The 26,053-nt window shown below is 46.7% G+C and overlaps 1 protein-coding gene and 8 long non-coding RNA genes across 11 annotated transcripts; 8 read left to right on the forward strand and 1 right to left on the reverse strand.

The window, feature by feature from the left end:
* The first annotated feature begins 1,120 nt into the window (after window positions 1–1,120).
* On the forward strand, window positions 1,121–2,110 carry LOC115769138. Its single transcript, XR_004018706.1, has 4 exons — window positions 1,121–1,490; window positions 1,554–1,754; window positions 1,818–1,979; window positions 2,043–2,110. It is a non-coding gene; the product is annotated as an uncharacterized LOC115769138 (long non-coding RNA).
* Window positions 2,111–2,136: 26 nt separating this feature from the next.
* Window positions 2,137–3,231, forward strand: LOC115769134. Of its 2 annotated transcripts, none has more exons than XR_004018701.1 (6): window positions 2,137–2,267; window positions 2,331–2,537; window positions 2,598–2,687; window positions 2,758–2,888; window positions 2,952–3,133; window positions 3,198–3,231. It is a non-coding gene; the product is annotated as an uncharacterized LOC115769134 (long non-coding RNA). The 2 variants fall into 2 exon arrangements; XR_004018700.1 differs by having other exon boundaries at window positions 2,952–3,143; window positions 3,198–3,229.
* Window positions 3,232–3,712: 481 nt separating this feature from the next.
* On the forward strand, window positions 3,713–4,222 carry LOC115769136. The gene is made up of 3 exons (XR_004018704.1): window positions 3,713–3,932; window positions 3,996–4,127; window positions 4,188–4,222. It is a non-coding gene; the product is annotated as an uncharacterized LOC115769136 (long non-coding RNA).
* A 142-nt stretch (window positions 4,223–4,364) lies between these two features.
* Window positions 4,365–10,076, reverse strand: LOC115769143 (putative uncharacterized protein DDB_G0268364). The gene is made up of 3 exons (XM_030713841.1): window positions 9,819–10,076; window positions 4,684–5,288; window positions 4,365–4,442 (listed from the first exon to the last, which is right to left on the reverse strand). The coding sequence occupies exons 2-3, from the start codon at window positions 5,227–5,229 to the stop codon at window positions 4,365–4,367; spliced, it is 624 nt and encodes a 207-aa protein (XP_030569701.1). The 5' UTR covers window positions 5,230–5,288; window positions 9,819–10,076.
* Window positions 5,651–6,640, forward strand: LOC115769139. Its single transcript, XR_004018707.1, has 4 exons — window positions 5,651–6,020; window positions 6,084–6,284; window positions 6,348–6,509; window positions 6,573–6,640. It is a non-coding gene; the product is annotated as an uncharacterized LOC115769139 (long non-coding RNA).
* On the forward strand, window positions 6,667–7,761 carry LOC115769135. 2 transcript variants are annotated; one of them, XR_004018703.1, is made up of 6 exons: window positions 6,667–6,797; window positions 6,861–7,067; window positions 7,128–7,217; window positions 7,288–7,418; window positions 7,482–7,663; window positions 7,728–7,761. It is a non-coding gene; the product is annotated as an uncharacterized LOC115769135 (long non-coding RNA). The 2 variants fall into 2 exon arrangements; XR_004018702.1 differs by having other exon boundaries at window positions 7,482–7,673; window positions 7,728–7,759.
* LOC115769137 lies at window positions 8,243–8,752 on the forward strand. The gene is made up of 3 exons (XR_004018705.1): window positions 8,243–8,462; window positions 8,526–8,657; window positions 8,718–8,752. It is a non-coding gene; the product is annotated as an uncharacterized LOC115769137 (long non-coding RNA).
* A 6,799-nt stretch (window positions 10,077–16,875) lies between the features above and the next one.
* LOC115769140 lies at window positions 16,876–17,865 on the forward strand. Its single transcript, XR_004018708.1, has 4 exons — window positions 16,876–17,245; window positions 17,309–17,509; window positions 17,573–17,734; window positions 17,798–17,865. It is a non-coding gene; the product is annotated as an uncharacterized LOC115769140 (long non-coding RNA).
* A 507-nt stretch (window positions 17,866–18,372) lies between these two features.
* Window positions 18,373–18,882, forward strand: LOC115769142. The gene is made up of 3 exons (XR_004018709.1): window positions 18,373–18,592; window positions 18,656–18,787; window positions 18,848–18,882. It is a non-coding gene; the product is annotated as an uncharacterized LOC115769142 (long non-coding RNA).
* Window positions 18,883–26,053: the final 7,171 nt, after the last annotated feature.

Genomic DNA, 26,053 nt, shown 5'->3' on the forward strand with positions numbered 1-26,053 from the left:
CTTCAACTTCCATGTCATCATTCTCACTATCGCTGACCCTGTTGTTGTTGTTGTTGTTGTTGTTGACTGTGGCTGTGAAGGTAGCATTCTTAATATTGCCAGCATTCGAGCCACCACTTTTAGCTGGGCGCTTATTAAGTGTTTGCTTAGTCGCTATTTTTCGTTTTTGTGGCCGCTTGGCAGCCGTATTGTCATTTGATGGCTCAGGCATTTCGAACCCCAAAATAATATCCATTATATCAATTGGTGGCTGTCCGCTCGCCTCATTTTCAAATCCAGAAATTTCCATTAAATTTGTTGGCATATTTGCAGCATAATTATTTGCAATAATGTCCTCATTGCGGACGCATTGGCTAGCCGATAAGTTGGAATCGGCATTGTTTAACTCATTTCCAGCTTCCTGGCTTGATAAAACACAGTGCGAGTCTGTGTCAGTATTGGCTGGGCTGTCAGTATACATGTTGCCGTGTACTTGCGCTCTAGCAACATGTTGCTGACGCCCCATGTTCTCGCTCCAAACATTTGGCTCTGAGTTCGTATCGAACATGTTGCCATGTTCGCTCTCACTCAGTCCATTGCTGTCGCTGTTGAATTCACTCAGCTCAGTTGCTGCTCTGCTGCCGCTGCCGCCGCCACTCAAACGATCAAGTGGAGCCTCTGCCGACGCAAGCGCCGACAGCGACTGAGCTGCAGAGAGCGGAGTCGCTCGCTTATGTTTCGGCTTCGGCTTTCTCTTCTTCTGCTGCTGATGTTGTTGCTGCTTCTGATGATGTAGCGGTTGCCGTTGCTGGTGTTGGTGTGGATGCTGATTTTTTTTTTCAGGTTGCTGTGCACTATTGTACACGATGAGGGCTTGCTGTCGAATGAGACAATCGGCAGCTTACCTATTTTATTTGTGCGTTACTATCGAGCAACTTATTCAAATATAATTAGCGTACATATCGATACTTAAAACAAAGTGGCAACTCCGCATGCGATGAACGAGAATTCATCGCATGCATCGGAAGTGATCGACTGCAGTGTATTGCAGTCTGGCAATATTTTCTTACAAATAAGTTACACATGATACATTGTTTTTTTTTTTTTTTTTTTTTTTTTTTTTTTTTTTTTAACACCAGTTACTAATTAATTAATTATTCTTATCTTTCCAGGGGACTCTGGTGAATTCGCAAGCGGGCGTGCCTTTCGATGTGCGAGTTGCCTCCAGTTATGTCCGGGTCGCCACTCGCTAACTGGATACTGCTGCGGCGTCCGTTGCCGTTGGCCACATGTCGCGTGCCGTAGTGGACTTTGCAAGGAATGCGGCCCAATTTGGAGCTGTTCCTGGTCTGTGGTTGGAAGATGCCTGTGTTGTTGCTGCTGTGCTAACTGAGGGGATCGCTTGCGCTTGGTGCCTGTCGGAGTTTGTTGTTGTAGCTTAGTGTGCTCACTGAACCCTTGCTGCCTATGCCGGTGATGCCGTGGCGGAGGTGATCGGGTTGGTTGTGCAGGTGAGTATGTGAACTTCACACTTGTCTCAGTCAGTGGTAGATGTGTATTATCTCCATTTGCAGATATTGATGGCTGCTGCTGAATGATCCCCGGCTGCCCTTGTCGTTGTTGCCCTGGCTGAGGGAAACTCATTGGCAGACTTTGTTGTTGTTTTTGTCGTGGTTTGCGGAGCTGCTCTGCTGAAACTAGTTGCTGCTGTTCAATGATCTCTTGCTGCCTTTGTCGTTGATAGCGTGGCGGAAGAGATTTAATTGGTTGTGCAGGTAAATGTATGCATTCCACACTTGGCTCTTTCATTAATTTGTGTATTTGATCTTTCCTTGCAGGGATGATTCGCTGTTTCGTTGTTGATGAGGCTTCTGCCTGGCTCTGCTGCTGCCGCTCCATACTCCGCAACTGTGCAAAACTTCGTACAGTTGTTCGCTTAGTAATCACTTGCTGCCTTTGTTTTTGACGTCGTGGCAGGGGCGACCGAATTGGATTTGCAGGTAACAGTGTGCATTTTATACTTGGCTCATTTAATAATTCGTGTATTTGATCTTCCTTTACAGAATTAACTAGCTGCATTTTTGCTGGTGGGCCTTCTGCCTGGCTCTGTTGCTGTTGCTCAGTGTTCCTCAGCTGCCTTTGTCGTTTGTGTCTTGGCAGAGAGAAACTCATTCGCTGGCTTTGTTGTTGCTGTTGGCATAAATGGAGGAGCCCCTCTGCCAATTGCTGCTGTTTAATGATATCTTGCTGCCTTTGTCGTTGGTGCCATGGCGGAAGAGATTGAACAGGTAAGTGTATGCACTCTCTACTTGGCTCGGTAAGTAATGCATATGTTTGATATTCGTTTGCAGAAATAACTCGCTGTGACGTTGATGGTGGGCCATCCGCCCGGATCTGCTGCTGCTGCTCAGTGTTCCCCGGGTGCTCTTGTCGTTGTTGTCCTGGCTGAGGGAAACTCATTGGCTGGCTTTGATGTTGCTGTTGCCATGGCTGGAGGAGCTGCTCTTGCAGCTTTTGCCGTTGATGCCGTGGCAAAGGCGATTGAATTGGTAGCGCAGGTAAATATGTGCATTCTATACTTGGCTTGGTCAATACATATGTTTGTTTTCCATTTTCAGAATTAGCTCGCTGCGCTGTTGTTGATGAGGCTTCCGCCCGGCTCTGCTGCTGTTTAATATTCTCCGGCTGCCCTTGTCTTTGTTGTCCTGGTAGGAAGGAGCAACTTGGTCGTCGATTTTCGTTTGCACTCATCTTACGTTTTTTTGCCAATTGGTCTAGGTGAGTCGAAGGCGGCTCTGCAGGTCCAAGTTGCCTCCGTCGTTTAGCTGAGGGCTGGATTTGCTGCTGGTCTAAAATCCCAAGTTGACCAACTCGTTGCCGTGGAAATGGAAATCGAATTGTCTGTTCAGGTAAGTGAGTGCATTTACTATTAGGCACCGATAATGAAGCCTGTTTTATGAATTTGTTTCCAGATTTTTTAAGCTGAGTAACAGGCAATTGCTGTAGAGTTTCTCGCTCGGTATCCCAGTGCTGATCTGGCCACTTCTGTGTCATGTTGGTTTCAGACCGAATTTGCTGCTGCTCAGTTGTTCGCTCGATGATCACTTGCTGCCTTCGTTGTTGACGTCGTGGCAGGGGCGATCGAATTGGATTTGTAGCTAACTGTGAGCATTCTATACTTGGCTCAGTCAATACATCAATTTGTTTTCCATTTTCAGAATTAGCTGTCCGCGTTGTTGTTGATGTAGCTTCAGCCCGGCTCTGCTGCTGCTGCTCAGTGTTCCCCGGCTGCTCTTGTCGTTGTTGTCCCAACTGAGAGAAACTTACTGGTTGGCTTAGTTGTTGGTGTTGCCATGGCTGGAGGAGCTGCTCTGCTGAAGCTAGTTGTTGCTGTTCTATGGTATCTTGCTGCCTTTGTCGTAGATGCCATGGCGGAAGAGATTGAATTGATTGTACAGGTAAGTGTATGCATTCTATGCTTGGTTCGGTAAATAATGCATATTTTTTATATTCATTTGCAGAAATAACTCGCTGTGACGTTGATGATGGGCCATCCGCCCGGATCTGCTGCTGCTGCTCAGCTGATCGCTCGATAATTAAGTGCTGCCATTGTTGTTGATGTCGTGGCAGGGCCGATCGAATTGGATTTGCAGGTGACTTTGTGCATTCTGTACTTGGCTCAGTCAATACATAAGTTTGTTTTCCATTTTCAGAATTAGCTGGCCGCGTTGTTGTTGATGTAGCTTCAGCCCGGCTCTGCTGCTGCTGCTCAGTGTTCCCCGGCTGCTCTTGTCGCTGTTGTCCCGACTGGGAGAAACTTGCTGGCTGGCTTTGTGGTTGCTGTTGCCATGGCTGGAGGAGCTGTTCTGCTGAAACTAGTTGTTGCTGTTCTATGATCTCTTGCTGCCTTTGTCGTTGATGCCATGGCGGAAGAGATCGAAATGGTTGTGCAGGTAGATGTATGCATTCTGTATTTGACTCGGTAAATAGTGCATATGTTTGGTGTTCATTTGCAGAAATAACTCGCTGTGACGCTGATGATGGGCCATCCGCCCGGGTCTGCTGCTGCTGCTCAGCTGTTCGCTCGATAATTACGTGCTGCCATTGTTGTTGATGTCGTGGCAGGGCCGATCGAATTGGATTTGCAGGTGACTTTGTGCATTCTGTACTTGGCTCAGTCAATACATAAGTTTGTTTTCCATTTTCAGAATTAGCTGGCCGCGTTGTTGTTGATGTAGCTTCAGCCCGGCTCTGCTGCTGCTGCTCAGTGTTCCCCGGCTGCTCTTGTCGCTGTTGTCCCGACTGGGAGAAACTTGCTGGCTGGCTTTGTGGTTGCTGTTGCCATGGCTGGAGGAGCTGTTCTGCTGAAACTAGTTGTTGCTGTTCTATGATCTCTTGCTGCCTTTGTCGTTGATGCCATGGCGGAAGAGATCGAAATGGTTGTGCAGGTAGATGTATGCATTCTGTATTTGACTCGGTAAATAGTGCATATGTTTGGTGTTCATTTGCAGAAATAACTCGCTGTGACGCTGATGATGGGCCATCCGCCCGGGTCTGCTGCTGCTGCTCAGCTGTTCGCTCGATAATTACGTGCTGCCTTTGTTGTTGATGTCGTGGCAGGGCCGATCGAATTGGATTTGCAGGTGACTTTGTGCATTCTGTACTTGGCTCAGTCAATAATCCGTATATTTGGCCTTCATTTACAGAATTAACTCGTTGTGTTTTTGTGGGTGGGCTATCAGCCCGGCTCTGATGCTGTTGCTCAGTGTTCCCCTTCTGCCATTGTCGTTTGTGTCCTGGCAGAGGAAAAGTAATTGGCAGGCTATGTTGTTGCTGTTGCCATGGCTGATGGGGCCAGATTGGAGGCATGCCGAACATGGCTATGGTCAGCTCAAAGGCTCGCTTCTGCTGACAAACTTCGTGCTGCGTTTGCTCGCCTGCTAGTGTATATTGCTGCCTTATCTGCTGTGGCCTGAAGAGTTCGTGCTGGATTGAATCCGCATGTGATTCAGTCGACCCCGACAATTGGTGATGTTGCGCTGTTGTATCTTCATTAGGCGCCTCGTCGAGTTCGCGTTCCATGTGCAGCTGGAGGAGCTTTAGTCGTGTGGCAAGCTGCTCTTCATCGTCAATGAGCAATTGTTGTTGTGGCTCGTTCTGTTGCTCAGTCGGAGGTGGCGCTGGTAGAATTAGACGTTGAATTACTAAAGGCTGGTCTTTGATCATGTCCTGGACCTGCTCTAGCGTCATCTCTCCATCCCTGTAGCTACGCCTCAATGAGTTTATCAATGATTCACCGAACCGCTTTGGTTTTTTTTCAGGTTGCTGTGCACTATTGTACACGATGAGGGCTTGCTGTTTTTTTTTTCAGGTTGCTGTGCACTATTGTACACGATGAGGGCTTGCTGTCGAATGAGACAATCGGCAGCTTACCTATTTTATTTGTGCGTTACTATCGAGCAACTTATTCAAATATAATTAGCGTACATATCGATACTTAAAACAAAGTGGCAACTCCGCATGCGATGAACGAGAATTCATCGCATGCATCGGAAGTGATCGACTGCAGTGTATTGCAGTCTGGCAATATTTTCTTACAAATAAGTTACACATGATACATTGTTTTTTTTTTTTTTTTTTTTTTTTTTTTTTTTTTTTTTTAACACCAGTTACTAATTAATTAATTATTCTTATCTTTCCAGGGGACTCTGGTGAATTCGCAAGCGGGCGTGCCTTTCGATGTGCGAGTTGCCTCCAGTTATGTCCGGGTCGCCACTCGCTAACTGGATACTGCTGCGGCGTCCGTTGCCGTTGGCCACATGTCGCGTGCCGTAGTGGACTTTGCAAGGAATGCGGCCCAATTTGGAGCTGTTCCTGGTCTGTGGTTGGAAGATGCCTGTGTTGTTGCTGCTGTGCTAACTGAGGGGATCGCTTGCGCTTGGTGCCTGTCGGAGTTTGTTGTTGTAGCTTAGTGTGCTCACTGAACCCTTGCTGCCTATGCCGGTGATGCCGTGGCGGAGGTGATCGGGTTGGTTGTGCAGGTGAGTATGTGAACTTCACACTTGTCTCAGTCAGTGGTAGATGTGTATTATCTCCATTTGCAGATATTGATGGCTGCTGCTGAATGATCCCCGGCTGCCCTTGTCGTTGTTGCCCTGGCTGAGGGAAACTCATTGGCAGACTTTGTTGTTGTTTTTGTCGTGGTTTGCGGAGCTGCTCTGCTGAAACTAGTTGCTGCTGTTCAATGATCTCTTGCTGCCTTTGTCGTTGATAGCGTGGCGGAAGAGATTTAATTGGTTGTGCAGGTAAATGTATGCATTCCACACTTGGCTCTTTCATTAATTTGTGTATTTGATCTTTCCTTGCAGGGATGATTCGCTGTTTCGTTGTTGATGAGGCTTCTGCCTGGCTCTGCTGCTGCCGCTCCATACTCCGCAACTGTGCAAAACTTCGTACAGTTGTTCGCTTAGTAATCACTTGCTGCCTTTGTTTTTGACGTCGTGGCAGGGGCGACCGAATTGGATTTGCAGGTAACAGTGTGCATTTTATACTTGGCTCATTTAATAATTCGTGTATTTGATCTTCCTTTACAGAATTAACTAGCTGCATTTTTGCTGGTGGGCCTTCTGCCTGGCTCTGTTGCTGTTGCTCAGTGTTCCTCAGCTGCCTTTGTCGTTTGTGTCTTGGCAGAGAGAAACTCATTCGCTGGCTTTGTTGTTGCTGTTGGCATAAATGGAGGAGCCCCTCTGCCAATTGCTGCTGTTTAATGATATCTTGCTGCCTTTGTCGTTGGTGCCATGGCGGAAGAGATTGAACAGGTAAGTGTATGCACTCTCTACTTGGCTCGGTAAGTAATGCATATGTTTGATATTCGTTTGCAGAAATAACTCGCTGTGACGTTGATGGTGGGCCATCCGCCCGGATCTGCTGCTGCTGCTCAGTGTTCCCCGGGTGCTCTTGTCGTTGTTGTCCTGGCTGAGGGAAACTCATTGGCTGGCTTTGATGTTGCTGTTGCCATGGCTGGAGGAGCTGCTCTTGCAGCTTTTGCCGTTGATGCCGTGGCAAAGGCGATTGAATTGGTAGCGCAGGTAAATATGTGCATTCTATACTTGGCTTGGTCAATACATATGTTTGTTTTCCATTTTCAGAATTAGCTCGCTGCGCTGTTGTTGATGAGGCTTCCGCCCGGCTCTGCTGCTGTTTAATATTCTCCGGCTGCCCTTGTCTTTGTTGTCCTGGTAGGAAGGAGCAACTTGGTCGTCGATTTTCGTTTGCACTCATCTTACGTTTTTTTGCCAATTGGTCTAGGTGAGTCGAAGGCGGCTCTGCAGGTCCAAGTTGCCTCCGTCGTTTAGCTGAGGGCTGGATTTGCTGCTGGTCTAAAATCCCAAGTTGACCAACTCGTTGCCGTGGAAATGGAAATCGAATTGTCTGTTCAGGTAAGTGAGTGCATTTACTATTAGGCACCGATAATGAAGCCTGTTTTATGAATTTGTTTCCAGATTTTTTAAGCTGAGTAACAGGCAATTGCTGTAGAGTTTCTCGCTCGGTATCCCAGTGCTGATCTGGCCACTTCTGTGTCATGTTGGTTTCAGACCGAATTTGCTGCTGCTCAGTTGTTCGCTCGATGATCACTTGCTGCCTTCGTTGTTGACGTCGTGGCAGGGGCGATCGAATTGGATTTGTAGCTAACTGTGAGCATTCTATACTTGGCTCAGTCAATACATCAATTTGTTTTCCATTTTCAGAATTAGCTGTCCGCGTTGTTGTTGATGTAGCTTCAGCCCGGCTCTGCTGCTGCTGCTCAGTGTTCCCCGGCTGCTCTTGTCGTTGTTGTCCCAACTGAGAGAAACTTACTGGTTGGCTTAGTTGTTGGTGTTGCCATGGCTGGAGGAGCTGCTCTGCTGAAGCTAGTTGTTGCTGTTCTATGGTATCTTGCTGCCTTTGTCGTAGATGCCATGGCGGAAGAGATTGAATTGATTGTACAGGTAAGTGTATGCATTCTATGCTTGGTTCGGTAAATAATGCATATTTTTTATATTCATTTGCAGAAATAACTCGCTGTGACGTTGATGATGGGCCATCCGCCCGGATCTGCTGCTGCTGCTCAGCTGATCGCTCGATAATTAAGTGCTGCCATTGTTGTTGATGTCGTGGCAGGGCCGATCGAATTGGATTTGCAGGTGACTTTGTGCATTCTGTACTTGGCTCAGTCAATACATAAGTTTGTTTTCCATTTTCAGAATTAGCTGGCCGCGTTGTTGTTGATGTAGCTTCAGCCCGGCTCTGCTGCTGCTGCTCAGTGTTCCCCGGCTGCTCTTGTCGCTGTTGTCCCGACTGGGAGAAACTTGCTGGCTGGCTTTGTGGTTGCTGTTGCCATGGCTGGAGGAGCTGTTCTGCTGAAACTAGTTGTTGCTGTTCTATGATCTCTTGCTGCCTTTGTCGTTGATGCCATGGCGGAAGAGATCGAAATGGTTGTGCAGGTAGATGTATGCATTCTGTATTTGACTCGGTAAATAGTGCATATGTTTGGTGTTCATTTGCAGAAATAACTCGCTGTGACGCTGATGATGGGCCATCCGCCCGGGTCTGCTGCTGCTGCTCAGCTGTTCGCTCGATAATTACGTGCTGCCATTGTTGTTGATGTCGTGGCAGGGCCGATCGAATTGGATTTGCAGGTGACTTTGTGCATTCTGTACTTGGCTCAGTCAATACATAAGTTTGTTTTCCATTTTCAGAATTAGCTGGCCGCGTTGTTGTTGATGTAGCTTCAGCCCGGCTCTGCTGCTGCTGCTCAGTGTTCCCCGGCTGCTCTTGTCGCTGTTGTCCCGACTGGGAGAAACTTGCTGGCTGGCTTTGTGGTTGCTGTTGCCATGGCTGGAGGAGCTGTTCTGCTGAAACTAGTTGTTGCTGTTCTATGATCTCTTGCTGCCTTTGTCGTTGATGCCATGGCGGAAGAGATCGAAATGGTTGTGCAGGTAGATGTATGCATTCTGTATTTGACTCGGTAAATAGTGCATATGTTTGGTGTTCATTTGCAGAAATAACTCGCTGTGACGCTGATGATGGGCCATCCGCCCGGGTCTGCTGCTGCTGCTCAGCTGTTCGCTCGATAATTACGTGCTGCCTTTGTTGTTGATGTCGTGGCAGGGCCGATCGAATTGGATTTGCAGGTGACTTTGTGCATTCTGTACTTGGCTCAGTCAATAATCCGTATATTTGGCCTTCATTTACAGAATTAACTCGTTGTGTTTTTGTGGGTGGGCTATCAGCCCGGCTCTGATGCTGTTGCTCAGTGTTCCCCTTCTGCCATTGTCGTTTGTGTCCTGGCAGAGGAAAAGTAATTGGCAGGCTATGTTGTTGCTGTTGCCATGGCTGATGGGGCCAGATTGGAGGCATGCCGAACATGGCTATGGTCAGCTCAAAGGCTCGCTTCTGCTGACAAACTTCGTGCTGCGTTTGCTCGCCTGCTAGTGTATATTGCTGCCTTATCTGCTGTGGCCTGAAGAGTTCGTGCTGGATTGAATCCGCATGTGATTCAGTCGACCCCGACAATTGGTGATGTTGCGCTGTTGTATCTTCATTAGGCGCCTCGTCGAGTTCGCGTTCCATGTGCAGCTGGAGGAGCTTTAGTCGTGTGGCAAGCTGCTCTTCATCGTCAATGAGCAATTGTTGTTGTGGCTCGTTCTGTTGCTCAGTCGGAGGTGGCGCTGGTAGAATTAGACGTTGAATTACTAAAGGCTGGTCTTTGATCATGTCCTGGACCTGCTCTAGCGTCATCTCTCCATCCCTGTAGCTACGCCTCAATGAGTTTATCAATGATTCACCGAACCGCTTTGGTGGTTTTGACTGCTGGTGTTGCCGGGTGAGCGAAGTGTCTGCAAGTCGCAAGGCATCCTGCTTCTCTTTCTCCAACCTCAGCAACGTTGGCAAGCCGTCGTGCTGTGTCTGCTGTTGTTGTTGCGGTTTCTGCTGTAGCCGTTTTTGGAGTGGTAGAACATGCTGGTTTAATTGCTGCTTGTATCTCGGCCGTTGCAGACGTTGCGGCACGTGTGGATGGAGAATTAATTTGCGTGCTTCCACATTCGGATGGATACTGAGTGAGGCGGCAAACCTGCCACTAGCAAGCTGAAATGTTTCCTCAATTGTCTTTATATTATAGGTGTCTCTGATTGCTTGGTTTCTGGTAAACCAGGGGGCTCTCATGATCCTACGTAAAGTGATGTTCTGTAGTACCTCAAGGCGTTTTAGCTGCGCATTTGATGCCAAAGCTCCATAAATAGGTAAGGCATATTGCCATATTGGTACTATGAGCTGTTTATAAATGACTGCTTTACAGGTGTTTGACAGCTTGCTATCCCATCCAAGCATCCACTCCAGGTTTTTATATGTGGCTCGCAGACGATTACAAAGTTGTGTGATGTGGATTGTGCAATTTAGCTTCCGATCCATGTGGAATCCCAAATATTGGTGGCATGTTTTGGTAACAATTGACTGTTCGTTCAAACGTGGTGGACGCAAAGTATGCATTTGATCAATTCTATTTGCAGTATAGATGACGTGTGCCGTTTTATTGGTATTAATGCTTATACACCAGCGATTGGCCCAGTTATTGAAGCAGTTTAGGTACGCTTGGTTAATATTGATTGCACTTTGGGCTGTGGCGGCCTTGCTCATTATAATGGTGTCATCCGCGTAAGTAGATAGAAGCATACTGTCGTCGTTGTGTCTGTGGAAAAAGTATTGTGCATCCGCTGGGAGTGGCATATCAGACGAGTATATGGTGTACAAGATGGGGCCGAGAACACTACCCTGTGGTACTCCGGCACCAAGTTTACCAAGCTTTGACTTGGTCCCATCATTGCAGCATACGATGAATGTTCGATTTTCGAGATAACTTTGCAGTACATTGAATAACTTGATTGGCATCAGCTTGATTAGCTTCCATAGGAGGCCAGTATGCCAGACTCTGTCAAAGGCCTCGCTAATGTCAATGAATACTGCAGAGCAGAACATGCGGTTCTCATACGCGTCTAGAATAAACTGGGTTACTCTAGCAAGTTGCTGCTCTGTGCCATGTTCTTTCCTGAAACCGAATTGGTGGGTGGGTACAGCTTTGGCGAAGTCATCACATTCGAAAAGTCTGCGCATGAGGAGCCTTTCGAATATCTTCGAGAAACCCGCCAGAAGGCTTATTGGACGATAGGATGTTACGCTGTCCGTGCTTTTGCCAGGCTTCAAGATCATCGTGATAGCAGCACACTTCCACTGCTTAGGAAAATGCCCAAGTCTGAAGATGCAGTTATAAATAAGTACCAGGTAAGTAATTGCTTTCTGTGGCAACGATTTAATGGTCTGGTTATCTATGTTGTCGAGGCCAGGTGATTTATTCAACGTTAGAGAGCTTATAACCAGCATAGTCTCGCTTACGGTTACTGGTCGGAATGGTAATGTGTTAGATTTAGTACCACTAACAATACTAGCTGCGCCGCTTTCCTGCTGTAATTTTAGTTGCTGCTGCTGTGCCAACTCATGTGCTATATTTTTTCGCATTTCATCCGTGTTGCTAAGAATTGGCTTGAATCGTTGTTCCAGATGTGATGCAAAGACCTCAGCTTTTTCATTGCTGCTCCTTGTCCAATTATTGCTGCTGCTGTTGCTATCCGGGCTTGTTTTGAGCGGCCAGTTGGGCTCTGGTTGCCGTTTAAAGTTTTTAGTAATTTTCCACAACTTCTGCATTTTGTAGCGATCGTTCGCATCAATTTTATCGAACATTTTGTTTATGTGCTCAGAGTTGGCTAGGCGCAGAGCCTTCTTTAAACGATTCTGGACGTTATTGTATCGTTTTTTCAAGCACGGTGTTCTCAGGATCATAAATTCGCGCTTGCATTTGTGCTTAAGCCGAATTAGTTTTTTTGTTTGGCTATTTAGAGCATAGTTGCCAGAGTTTATATGACGATGCCGGTGTTCTTGTTGGTGTGGACGACGAGGTAAAGGTGTAGCAGCTTTGGCAGCGTTGTAGATATTATTGGTGAGTATATCGATCGCATCTTCGATGTCGATGCCTGATTTGATTTCTGTATTTAGCAGAACTCGCTGGTTTAAATCTTCTTGGAATTTTCTAAGATTTACTTTTTTTGGCAGAAGTCGACGTCTTGAAGACTGCGTTTTAGTTATTGGACCTCTGACTCCAAGTTCAACGTGGATTGGGAGGTGGTCGGAATCTAAATCGATTGTGGAGTGAGTAGCGAGTAATCCTTTACTCAGTCCACCGTAGACGGCGAAATCAATGGCGGACGGTTTCTTCTTCTTGTCGTAAGGAAAGTGCGTTGCACCTCCTGTTGCGAGCACATTGTAGCGATTGTATTTATGAATACACTCCATTATGGCTCTACCACGGCGACAGGAACGAGTATTGCCCCACCACTGATGCTTTGCGTTCCAGTCGCCGCAAAGGATGAAACTGGAACCTTTGATGAGACTGTCGAAGTGTTTGAATAGCATCTTAAAGTGATTTGTAGACCAGGTATGTTGTGGAGGGCAATATATTGGCGCAATAATGACCGTGTTTATTCTGTTGTTTTCTTCAGTGGTCACGGTAATTGGAGCACATTGCAGGAACGATGCTGCTATTGGCTGAAGAGCTGAATGCTTGATCCCGTGTTTTATTAATGTTGCAACTCCACCACTTCTGTGACTATGCGGATGCGAGGAAGTGTATGTGTAGTATCCATTCACCTGAAGTGTTCTTGTTGGAGAGATGCGGGTTTCAATTACCATCATGATGTCTATTTTGTTTCGTTGCATGAATATTTCCAGCTCCAATTGCTTGTTGCCGACACCGGCGGCGTTCCAATAGGCGATTTTAAAGGAGTCGCCATATTGATCGCCGCCTTGGCCGGCAACTACTGTGGGGCTATTCTCTGTGGCTCTGATATTATTAGCATCATCATAATTTAATATATTTGCAGTCATGTTGATCTGGCCGTCAGGAAGGTAGTTTGATTGTAGTCTATCCATCATTTGACATGTCATTGACAGTGTTGGGATTATGATCATCAGTCATTTGACAGTCATTAGTTGGGTCTGCAGCGCTATATTCTTGCGCTGAGACTTGTGGATTTAATACTGCCATGGGCTGGTTGTTAATTCTGGGCAGAACAAGTGCATGCAAGATGCTTAGCAATTTGTCAATCTTTTCACCCATATCGTTAACAATGCGCAGGTTTCGCTCCAGTGCGTACATAAGAGGCCCATCATGCTGTTGCCGCTGTCCTTGTTGCTGTTGTTGCTCACTGTGGTGCTGTTCATGCATGCGGGGGCCTTCTTCTTGCTGCTGCAGATGTTGTACACCGTGCTGGTGTTGTGACTGCTTGAGTCGAAGCTGTTGCTGCAGGTTTTGTAGATGCAACATTGCCGGGTTGCGTATTTTCCTCTCTGTGTTTTTTACTGGAGTCAGTTGACCTGGGGTGGGGTTGAATTCCCTGCTGTTGTTTAGCTGTCGCTGCTGTGGCTGATGTTGCTGCCGATGACTGGGCTGTATTTGCTGATGCTGCTGTTGCGTATCTATCTGTAGGCGAGGACTGCTAGTCAGTTGCTGGAGATGGAGTTGCTGCTGTTGCTTCTTCTGCTTGCTTGGCTGCTGTTTCTCCTGCTCCAGTCGAAGCTGCTGCTGGACTTTCTGCAGGTGCCTCATAGCCGGGTTGCGCCCTTCTGCAGAAGGGCCCTTGCTGCGTGCAACTTGACTGTAAGTGAGAGTAAGATTGTTGTTATTTTGTTTGTATTGGTGCTGGTGTTGCAGCTGCTGCTTATGTTGCTGGCGTTCACTATGCTGGTGCTGCATTTGTTCCCCTTGTTGGCGTTCACTGGTCTGGCGTTCATGATGTTGCTGTTGCATGCCGGTGTGCTGTTGTTGTTGCTGCCACTGCGGAGGTGAGGAGCTGCCTATGTTTGGCTGCTTGTTGGCTGCAGGTCCGGTCTGCTGTTGATGTTTCTGGCGCCCACTTGTGGCTCGAACTCGATTTGCTAGAAGCTTGCTCTGCGCGTTTTTAAATGCCGGGCACCCCTTGTAGCTGGCTATGTGCTTTCCGTGGCAGTTGGCACATTTGGCTTCTGTGTTCCTGTCTTTGGTACACTCAGTTGTCATGTGGCCTCCTGCGCATTTTAAGCAAACAAACGGCCTACGGCAGTAATTCTTACTGTGGCCGAACTCCTGGCAGCGGTGGCACTGCACTGGGTCTGTTCTTCTTAGTTGGCGTTCGACAGATATGTGCTGGTTACCCAGCTCCTTTAGATTGCATATTTTCTCGTGCTCGCCGTCAGCTCTTGGCTTCAGCTCAACTTCAAAAATATTCATAGTCTTGCCGGTGAAGCGATGTTTCAAGACGTTGATGTACCTGGTCGCATACCCTAGTTGTGCTAGTTGGGCACGTAGCCAGTCACAGGGAGTGGTGCGATGTAGATTCCGTATAATTACTCTATATCCACGTTCCCTTCGAGGCTGATGGGTGTGCATGTGCGTATTCTCAGCGTTAAGAGTCGCCAGTATGGCATTATAAGTTGCAATATCGCTGCACTGAACTCGAATGCCGTCGTTCTGCGTGCACTTTGTCGTGAATTTACTAACGCCTGGTGTCCCATTGAGTCTATCCAGCAAAGGTTGAATCTCGTGGACGTTGGGCAGGAAGAGAGATGGAATTTTGGCACTCCGAGTTGGCTGCGGCTGTTGTTGTTGCTGTTGCTGTTGTTGCTGCTGATTCTGCTGTGTATCGGTGCTGAGAGGCATGATGGTGGGAAAGGTGCCGGAATCATTTGAGTCGTTGCTGTCTACCATCAGACTATCAAGGTCCAGGCATTCATCACTGATGTCCATACATTCCTCAGAGTTGTTCAGTCGAGTTGTTGTTGCTGGCTTAGTCGGCTTTGCTGATTTATCTGCCGATCTTGTTTTTAATTTCGAAAAGTCATATAGCTTGACAATAGGCCGTGCGCTTGTATGTATAGCTTTCCTTAGTGAAGCATCGCTTAAAGAGTATGCAGAGCGTTTTAAGTTGTGGTGCTGCATTGGCGTGGTAACTTTGCGTTTAAGTTGATTTGCAGTTGCATGTTTATACGGTGCAGCGCGTTTTGGGTTTGGTGGCCTTGTTGTTGTTGAGGCCGGCAGAGCCGTTTTAGACAGCGTAGCCGGTGATTTTGTCACTAGATTTAGCATCTGACTAAGTGTTTGTTCTTGGTGGGCATTCACCTCGCTTACAGAGTGTTCCCGAATTGGCGCTGCAATTGCAGTGGTTGTTGAGTTTAATAGGAGATTCGACAGAACAATTGGCCTCAAGTTTTGACTTTGATATTGTTGCTGCTGATGTTGATTGAGCGCCCTCGCTTCCGTCGGCGACTGTTCTAGTAGTGACAGTACGTTTGTAGGTGTTGAGTTTGCATTAGGCGAATGGCCCGGAGTAGCTTTAGGCATTTGATGCTGTGTTTCTTCAGCTGAGATTGCATTTGGCGGCAAGCCTGGCACCAAATTTCTGACCTGTTGTTGTTGTTGTGCGCTCCCCTGAGGCGGCGAGTGCTCCAGTATTGGCGCAGCAAGTGAAGCTGCAGTTGGCGCATTGATATTTGTTGGAAGATTCAGCGCCGAATTATACACTTGCTGCTGATGTTGCGAGTTTTTGTTTTCGCGTTTTGAATTTACGGCTTTGTCAATTGTAGCATCCAGAGAGGATACAGTCGGTGAAAGTGAGAGGCCCCAGGCCGATACGACTTCCGAATTAGCAGTGTCATCTGAATCATAGATGATCACATTGTTTTCACGGTTGACATCACAAGTTGCATCACAGTATACATAGTTGCTTACATCACAAGTTACATCAATGGCACGCGCGCCAATTTTATGAGGTGACGCTGTCGGCCATTTTGTTTTTTGCAGTTGCTGTGCACTGTCTTCATTATGTTGTTGTTGCTGACCAATTTTGCTAGTATTGGTGTTGGCGTCGGTTTTGGGGGCCATTTTGTTCCCAGGTACAGTGCCGGTGCACTCGGCATCTGTACTTTTTGAGCTGTTGGAATTTTCCGGGGATAGCACATTGGCAATCTCGGAGTCTCCATCTGACCACTCATAGGCTAGGTTGCTGTACCTATTTTTTCGCTTTTTAGGCATTTTTACACTTAACACAGAGGCTGGGAGCCGCAAGTACAGTTTAATGTACGTACATGCAGCGCAGCGGTCTCGCGCTAATTTTTTCGCGCACGTCGGGTTCACATATATGTTTTGTCAGGACAAAACGACATAGAACACGCACACGATTACTTATTTTGCAATAGATTAGTTATTCGAAATAACTATTATTGCAATTATTTGCAGCGGAGTAGAATTGAAAAATTCTTTTTTTTTTTTTTTTTTTCAGGTTTTTTTTTCAGGTTTTTTTTTTCAGGTTTTTTTTTCAGGTTGCTTTTTTTTTCATTTTTTTCAGGTTGCTTTTTTTTCAGGTTGCTTTTTTTCAGGTTGCTTTTTTTTCAGGTTGCTTTTTTTTTTTTTTCAGGTTGCTTTTTTTTTCAGGTTTTTTTTCAGGTTTTTTTTTTCAGGTTGCTTTTTTTCAGGTTGCTGTGCACTATTGTACACGATGAGGGCTTGCTGTCGAATGAGACAATCGGCAGCTTACCTATTTTATTTGTGCGTTACTATCGAGCAACTTATTCAAATATAATTAGCGTACATATCGATACTTAAAACAAAGTGGCAACTCCGCATGCGATGAACGAGAATTCATCGCATGCATCGGAAGTGATCGACTGCAGTGTATTGCAGTCTGGCAATATTTTCTTACAAATAAGTTACACATGATACATTGTTTTTTTTTTTTTTTTTTTTTTTTTTTTTTTTTTTTTTTAACACCAGTTACTAATTAATTAATTATTCTTATCTTTCCAGGGGACTCTGGTGAATTCGCAAGCGGGCGTGCCTTTCGATGTGCGAGTTGCCTCCAGTTATGTCCGGGTCGCCACTCGCTAACTGGATACTGCTGCGGCGTCCGTTGCCGTTGGCCACATGTCGCGTGCCGTAGTGGACTTTGCAAGGAATGCGGCCCAATTTGGAGCTGTTCCTGGTCTGTGGTTGGAAGATGCCTGTGTTGTTGCTGCTGTGCTAACTGAGGGGATCGCTTGCGCTTGGTGCCTGTCGGAGTTTGTTGTTGTAGCTTAGTGTGCTCGCTGAACCCTTGCTGCCTATGCCGGTGATGCCGTGGCGGAGGTGATCGGGTTGGTTGTGCAGGTGAGTATGTGAACTTCACACTTGTCTCAGTCAGTGGTAGATGTGTATTATCTCCATTTGCAGATATTGATGGCTGCTGCTGAATGATCCCCGGCTGCCCTTGTCGTTGTTGCCCTGGCTGAGGGAAACTCATTGGCAGACTTTGTTGTTGTTTTTGTCGTGGTTTGCGGAGCTGCTCTGCTGAAACTAGTTGCTGCTGTTCAATGATCTCTTGCTGCCTTTGTCGTTGATAGCGTGGCGGAAGAGATTTAATTGGTTGTGCAGGTAAATGTATGCATTCCACACTTGGCTCTTTCATTAATTTGTGTATTTGATCTTTCCTTGCAGGGATGATTCGCTGTTTCGTTGTTGATGAGGCTTCTGCCTGGCTCTGCTGCTGCCGCTCCATACTCCGCAACTGTGCAAAACTTCGTACAGTTGTTCGCTTAGTAATCACTTGCTGCCTTTGTTTTTGACGTCGTGGCAGGGGCGACCGAATTGGATTTGCAGGTAACAGTGTGCATTTTATACTTGGCTCATTTAATAATTCGTGTATTTGATCTTCCTTTACAGAATTAACTAGCTGCATTTTTGCTGGTGGGCCTTCTGCCTGGCTCTGTTGCTGTTGCTCAGTGTTCCTCAGCTGCCTTTGTCGTTTGTGTCTTGGCAGAGAGAAACTCATTCGCTGGCTTTGTTGTTGCTGTTGGCATAAATGGAGGAGCCCCTCTGCCAATTGCTGCTGTTTAATGATATCTTGCTGCCTTTGTCGTTGGTGCCATGGCGGAAGAGATTGAACAGGTAAGTGTATGCACTCTCTACTTGGCTCGGTAAGTAATGCATATGTTTGATATTCGTTTGCAGAAATAACTCGCTGTGACGTTGATGGTGGGCCATCCGCCCGGATCTGCTGCTGCTGCTCAGTGTTCCCCGGGTGCTCTTGTCGTTGTTGTCCTGGCTGAGGGAAACTCATTGGCTGGCTTTGATGTTGCTGTTGCCATGGCTGGAGGAGCTGCTCTTGCAGCTTTTGCCGTTGATGCCGTGGCAAAGGCGATTGAATTGGTAGCGCAGGTAAATATGTGCATTCTATACTTGGCTTGGTCAATACATATGTTTGTTTTCCATTTTCAGAATTAGCTGGCCGCGTTGTTGTTGATGTAGCTTCAGCCCGGCTCTGCTGCTGCTGCTCAGTGTTCCCCGGCTGCTCTTGTCGCTGTTGTCCCGACTGGGAGAAACTTGCTGGCTGGCTTTGTGGTTGCTGTTGCCATGGCTGGAGGAGCTGTTCTGCTGAAACTAGTTGTTGCTGTTCTATGATCTCTTGCTGCCTTTGTCGTTGATGCCATGGCGGAAGAGATCGAAATGGTTGTGCAGGTAGATGTATGCATTCTGTATTTGACTCGGTAAATAGTGCATATGTTTGGTGTTCATTTGCAGAAATAACTCGCTGTGACGCTGATGATGGGCCATCCGCCCGGGTCTGCTGCTGCTGCTCAGCTGTTCGCTCGATAATTACGTGCTGCCATTGTTGTTGATGTCGTGGCAGGGCCGATCGAATTGGATTTGCAGGTGACTTTGTGCATTCTGTACTTGGCTCAGTCAATACATAAGTTTGTTTTCCATTTTCAGAATTAGCTGGCCGCGTTGTTGTTGATGTAGCTTCAGCCCGGCTCTGCTGCTGCTGCTCAGTGTTCCCCGGCTGCTCTTGTCGCTGTTGTCCCGACTGGGAGAAACTTGCTGGCTGGCTTTGTGGTTGCTGTTGCCATGGCTGGAGGAGCTGTTCTGCTGAAACTAGTTGTTGCTGTTCTATGATCTCTTGCTGCCTTTGTCGTTGATGCCATGGCGGAAGAGATCGAAATGGTTGTGCAGGTAGATGTATGCATTCTGTATTTGACTCGGTAAATAGTGCATATGTTTGGTGTTCATTTGCAGAAATAACTCGCTGTGACGCTGATGATGGGCCATCCGCCCGGGTCTGCTGCTGCTGCTCAGCTGTTCGCTCGATAATTACGTGCTGCCTTTGTTGTTGATGTCGTGGCAGGGCCGATCGAATTGGATTTGCAGGTGACTTTGTGCATTCTGTACTTGGCTCAGTCAATAATCCGTATATTTGGCCTTCATTTACAGAATTAACTCGTTGTGTTTTTGTGGGTGGGCTATCAGCCCGGCTCTGATGCTGTTGCTCAGTGTTCCCCTTCTGCCATTGTCGTTTGTGTCCTGGCAGAGGAAAAGTAATTGGCAGGCTATGTTGTTGCTGTTGCCATGGCTGATGGGGCCAGATTGGAGGCATGCCGAACATGGCTATGGTCAGCTCAAAGGCTCGCTTCTGCTGACAAACTTCGTGCTGCGTTTGCTCGCCTGCTAGTGTATATTGCTGCCTTATCTGCTGTGGCCTGAAGAGTTCGTGCTGGATTGAATCCGCATGTGATTCAGTCGACCCCGACAATTGGTGATGTTGCGCTGTTGTATCTTCATTAGGCGCCTCGTCGAGTTCGCGTTCCATGTGCAGCTGGAGGAGCTTTAGTCGTGTGGCAAGCTGCTCTTCATCGTCAATGAGCAATTGTTGTTGTGGCTCGTTCTGTTGCTCAGTCGGAGGTGGCGCTGGTAGAATTAGACGTTGAATTACTAAAGGCTGGTCTTTGATCATGTCCTGGACCTGCTCTAGCGTCATCTCTCCATCCCTGTAGCTACGCCTCAATGAGTTTATCAATGATTCACCGAACCGCTTTGGTGGTTTTGACTGCTGGTGTTGCCGGGTGAGCGAAGTGTCTGCAAGTCGCAAGGCATCCTGCTTCTCTTTCTCCAACCTCAGCAACGTTGGCAAGCCGTCGTGCTGTGTCTGCTGTTGTTGTTGCGGTTTCTGCTGTAGCCGTTTTTGGAGTGGTAGAACATGCTGGTTTAATTGCTGCTTGTATCTCGGCCGTTGCAGACGTTGCGGCACGTGTGGATGGAGAATTAATTTGCGTGCTTCCACATTCGGATGGATACTGAGTGAGGCGGCAAACCTGCCACTAGCAAGCTGAAATGTTTCCTCAATTGTCTTTATATTATAGGTGTCTCTGATTGCTTGGTTTCTGGTAAACCAGGGGGCTCTCATGATCCTACGTAAAGTGATGTTCTGTAGTACCTCAAGGCGTTTTAGCTGCGCATTTGATGCCAAAGCTCCATAAATAGGTAAGGCATATTGCCATATTGGTACTATGAGCTGTTTATAAATGACTGCTTTACAGGTGTTTGACAGCTTGCTATCCCATCCAAGCATCCACTCCAGGTTTTTATATGTGGCTCGCAGACGATTACAAAGTTGTGTGATGTGGATTGTGCAATTTAGCTTCCGATCCATGTGGAATCCCAAATATTGGTGGCATGTTTTGGTAACAATTGACTGTTCGTTCAAACGTGGTGGACGCAAAGTATGCATTTGATCAATTCTATTTGCAGTATAGATGACGTGTGCCGTTTTATTGGTATTAATGCTTATACACCAGCGATTGGCCCAGTTATTGAAGCAGTTTAGGTACGCTTGGTTAATATTGATTGCACTTTGGGCTGTGGCGGCCTTGCTCATTATAATGGTGTCATCCGCGTAAGTAGATAGAAGCATACTGTCGTCGTTGTGTCTGTGGAAAAAGTATTGTGCATCCGCTGGGAGTGGCATATCAGACGAGTATATGGTGTACAAGATGGGGCCGAGAACACTACCCTGTGGTACTCCGGCACCAAGTTTACCAAGCTTTGACTTGGTCCCATCATTGCAGCATACGATGAATGTTCGATTTTCGAGATAACTTTGCAGTACATTGAATAACTTGATTGGCATCAGCTTGATTAGCTTCCATAGGAGGCCAGTATGCCAGACTCTGTCAAAGGCCTCGCTAATGTCAATGAATACTGCAGAGCAGAACATGCGGTTCTCATACGCGTCTAGAATAAACTGGGTTACTCTAGCAAGTTGCTGCTCTGTGCCATGTTCTTTCCTGAAACCGAATTGGTGGGTGGGTACAGCTTTGGCGAAGTCATCACATTCGAAAAGTCTGCGCATGAGGAGCCTTTCGAATATCTTCGAGAAACCCGCCAGAAGGCTTATTGGACGATAGGATGTTACGCTGTCCGTGCTTTTGCCAGGCTTCAAGATCATCGTGATAGCAGCACACTTCCACTGCTTAGGAAAATGCCCAAGTCTGAAGATGCAGTTATAAATAAGTACCAGGTAAGTAATTGCTTTCTGTGGCAACGATTTAATGGTCTGGTTATCTATGTTGTCGAGGCCAGGTGATTTATTCAACGTTAGAGAGCTTATAACCAGCATAGTCTCGCTTACGGTTACTGGTCGGAATGGTAATGTGTTAGATTTAGTACCACTAACAATACTAGCTGCGCCGCTTTCCTGCTGTAATTTTAGTTGCTGCTGCTGTGCCAACTCATGTGCTATATTTTTTCGCATTTCATCCGTGTTGCTAAGAATTGGCTTGAATCGTTGTTCCAGATGTGATGCAAAGACCTCAGCTTTTTCATTGCTGCTCCTTGTCCAATTATTGCTGCTGCTGTTGCTATCCGGGCTTGTTTTGAGCGGCCAGTTGGGCTCTGGTTGCCGTTTAAAGTTTTTAGTAATTTTCCACAACTTCTGCATTTTGTAGCGATCGTTCGCATCAATTTTATCGAACATTTTGTTTATGTGCTCAGAGTTGGCTAGGCGCAGAGCCTTCTTTAAACGATTCTGGACGTTATTGTATCGTTTTTTCAAGCACGGTGTTCTCAGGATCATAAATTCGCGCTTGCATTTGTGCTTAAGCCGAATTAGTTTTTTTGTTTGGCTATTTAGAGCATAGTTGCCAGAGTTTATATGACGATGCCGGTGTTCTTGTTGGTGTGGACGACGAGGTAAAGGTGTAGCAGCTTTGGCAGCGTTGTAGATATTATTGGTGAGTATATCGATCGCATCTTCGATGTCGATGCCTGATTTGATTTCTGTATTTAGCAGAACTCGCTGGTTTAAATCTTCTTGGAATTTTCTAAGATTTACTTTTTTTGGCAGAAGTCGACGTCTTGAAGACTGCGTTTTAGTTATTGGACCTCTGACTCCAAGTTCAACGTGGATTGGGAGGTGGTCGGAATCTAAATCGATTGTGGAGTGAGTAGCGAGTAATCCTTTACTCAGTCCACCGTAGACGGCGAAATCAATGGCGGACGGTTTCTTCTTCTTGTCGTAAGGAAAGTGCGTTGCACCTCCTGTTGCGAGCACATTGTAGCGATTGTATTTATGAATACACTCCATTATGGCTCTACCACGGCGACAGGAACGAGTATTGCCCCACCACTGATGCTTTGCGTTCCAGTCGCCGCTTTTTTTTTTAGTTGAGTGCATCCGAGCACAATATATGTCAGCAGTGGAATGAAATTCCTCCGTGACTTGCTTTATTCTTTTCCATTACTTTCACTTTAGCAACATATAAGAACATTATTTGGCAACATTGTATCCTAACTCTATAAACATGTTGTTAGACACATAGAATGTGTCTGTATTAAACTTACGTACTAAATACAATAAATACTTATACTAAAATACTAAAAGACTAAAAGTACTAAATCCCTAATAATACTAAATTGCATTAACAACTAAGAACTGTCAGTGTGGCAACGCTGCATAGGTGGCAACGCTACGCAACATACAGTTATATTTGACCACATATGCTCTGCGTATACATTTTTTTTTTTTTTTTTTTTTCCGTCGCAACGTGGAAATCTAAAACTTTTGAACAGAGGTAAGTCGCATTTTTGCAAAAATTAGTTTCTTAACATATATCTAATTATAAATGTTTCTTTTTACAGATTATTGGCGGGTTGCTTATTAAATTTGATTATTGCGCTCAAAGGTCGCGCTTTTCTATGCGCCAGACGCCGCCAGCCATGTACCGGCCGCCACACAGGCGCCGACGCATTCATCTGCTGATGCACTATGTGCCTGCCGTAGGCATTTATCCGCATCCGACGACGCCTCCGCTGTCTTATTGAGTTGTGCTGCCGCTTCTCATGGACACCACTATGCAAACAGGAGTCGCAGCATATAAAAGTGTCGTGCACGTGGTGTGCTTTTTGAATTCCATATGGGCCGCGCTCAGTCAGCCAGTTTGGACTTCTTCGAGGACGGAGCATGTCCGTTGACCATTGCAGCTCCGTCTGCAGGGGCGCCCGCACAAGTTCCGCGTGTGCTGGGAGGCAGGTACGTACTCTTTTCCTACCTTGCGGAGCACGTCTAATTTGCCTTTTTCTTTTTTCAGGTATGGCTGCTGTGAAAAACATCGGAAATGGCCCAGTCATAGCCAGTGCCTCCTGGCCGATACGCTGCTGCTGCCACTGCCGCTTGTCAGGCAGCAGCTCCTCTTGGAGCGGCCCTTGCAGTCGCCTCCGAATTGACGCCATTTGGTAAGTGCATCTACGTTTTGCAGGCAGCATTAAATTCTCATCCTTTCGCTTTGCAGGCGTTGGCTTTCGTTGCTGCAAATCATGTTCGGTCATCGATGGCGGCCGTGATGGCCCAGGCTGCCCCTGCACAGGCACCAGCTGCATTTCCAGCTCCTCAGGGGGGCCAGGCTCCATCAGCTGCTGCATCGTTGGACATCTGTCAGCCTGGCGCTCCACAATGAGCCCAGGCATATCCAGTGGCAACTGTTCGGAATTTGTATTGTTTTGCCGCTGCTCAGGGAGCGAATCGGGCTGCAGTTGCTGCTGCCTCGTTGGATGAACATAGTTATGACACCGCGAGGAAAGCGGGCCAGGCTCAGTCTCAGGCTGCAACGAGGGATGTACATCATTTTGCCGCCGCAGGGAGAGCGGGCCAGGCTGTGCTAAATAAACCAGCGAGGGATACAAATTATTTTGCCGCCGCGAGGAGAGCGGGCCAGGCTGTACTGAGTGTACCAACGAGGGATTCAAATCGGCCTTCTTCTGCAGGTAAGTTGACAAGAACAATTCAAATTCATCGTTATCAAAATCATTATCATTATTTGTATTGTTAGTATTAGTAGCATTTGTATTGTTAGTGCTGCTGCCGCATAGCCGTTGGCCATGTTGCATTTGCAGCTCATTTGTATTCAGCTGCACTGACTCATTGTCTGCGAGCCGCTGCTGTATTTCGGTTTGAATATTATTTCCTGCAACATTGAGCGCATCATCCATCTCCTGTCCCAGTGCCTGCTCCAACATACCGAGGTTGCGCTCTAGTTGCAATTCATCGGTATCAATAGCCGATTGTATTGTGCCCTCTGGGGCCGGCTCTGCCGTCCGTATTGGTTCCTGCTGCTGCCGCTGCAAGTGTTCGTGCTGCAGCTCAGGTAGAATTAGCCATTGTATCTGTGGTGGCTGGTCGTCGATTAGCAGCATTAAGTTTTCGCGAGTTATTGTGCCCGCTCTAAGTTTGCGACGAAGCATGTTTATTGTGCATTCATCAAAGCGTTGTGGAGGCCCCATAGCTCGCATCCGTTCCCTCTGGGCAAGCATAGCGGCCCTTCTTTCCGCCTCTTGCTCATCCTCCTCTAGCTGCAGCAGCGTTGGCAACCTCTCCACAGCTACCTCTCTCTGCTGTGTTAACTGCTGCTGCCGTAGTGGTGCCATGCTTCTTTCCAATTGCTCCGTGTACCTGGGCCTTAGTAGCCGCACTGGTATAAATGGCTTTAGCAACAGTTTCCGAGCTTCAATGTTCGGATGGCAGCTTAGTGACTTCGCAAATCTATCGCTAGCCAACTGATATACTTCATCTACGCTTTTTATCGCATACGTATCCCTCAACGTCTGATTCCTTGTATACCAACTTGCATTCATGCATGTCCGCAAGATTTTGTTCTGCATTGTTTCTATCCTTTTTATTTGCGCATTTGAAACCAATGCTCCCCATACCGGAAGCGCATATTGCCATATAGGTGCGATCAGCTGCTTATATACCACAGCCTTGCAGTTTCTAGCTAGCCTACTATTTTTCCCCAGCAGCCAGTCCAGCTTTTTGTGTACTCCACGCAGTCTTATGCAAAGCTGAGTTATGTGTGCATTCAGTGTCAGTTTTCTGTCCAATACTAAGCCCAAATATCGGTGCCGCCCATTATTTTCAATCATTTGCCCATTAATCTTTGGACAGAGCCCTACTAGTGTCGCATCCAGTCTGCGCGTGCTAAACATTACATGCGCTGTTTTGCTACTATTTATCTTGATGCACCATTTCTCTGCCCAACGCATCACATGTATCAAGTATTTTTCATTTAGATTCACTGCCTCCAATATATTTTGGGATGCACACATAACTATTGTGTCATCGGCATATGTTGACAGCTGCATCTTATTGGGTTCGAACGATGCATAGTTTTTCATTACAAGTCTAGGTAGTGGCATGTCTGAAGAAAATATTGTGTATAGTATAGGCCCAAGCACACTGCCCTGGGGTACACCTGCACACACTTTGCCAGCCCTTGACTTTATGCCGTCGTTGCATTTTACAATGAATATTCGCTCAGCCAAGTAGTTTTCCAGCACATTATACAGTGCAAGTGGTAGCAATTTTATTAATTTAACTAATAGCCCGGCGTGCCATACACGGTCAAACGCTTCGCTGATATCAATGAATACAGCTGAGCAATATTGTCGCTTCTCATAAGCATTCAATATATATTGAGTCACACGAGCCAGCTGCTGCTCGGTACCATGGTCTTTTCTAAACCCAAATTGGTGGCTTGGTATAGCATTTGCAAACTCTTTGCATTCGAATAGCCTATTCAGCAGCAGTTTCTCAAACAATTTTGAGAAACCTGCTAGAAGGCTAATTGGTCTATATGACGATATCTCTCCTGT

This window comes from Drosophila novamexicana, unplaced genomic scaffold (genome assembly GCF_003285875.2).
Source record: "Drosophila novamexicana strain 15010-1031.04,08,12 unplaced genomic scaffold, DnovRS2.1 tig00002353-arrow-arrow-pilon, whole genome shotgun sequence".
In the NCBI taxonomy this organism is placed as follows: Eukaryota; Metazoa; Arthropoda; class Insecta; order Diptera; family Drosophilidae; genus Drosophila; species Drosophila novamexicana.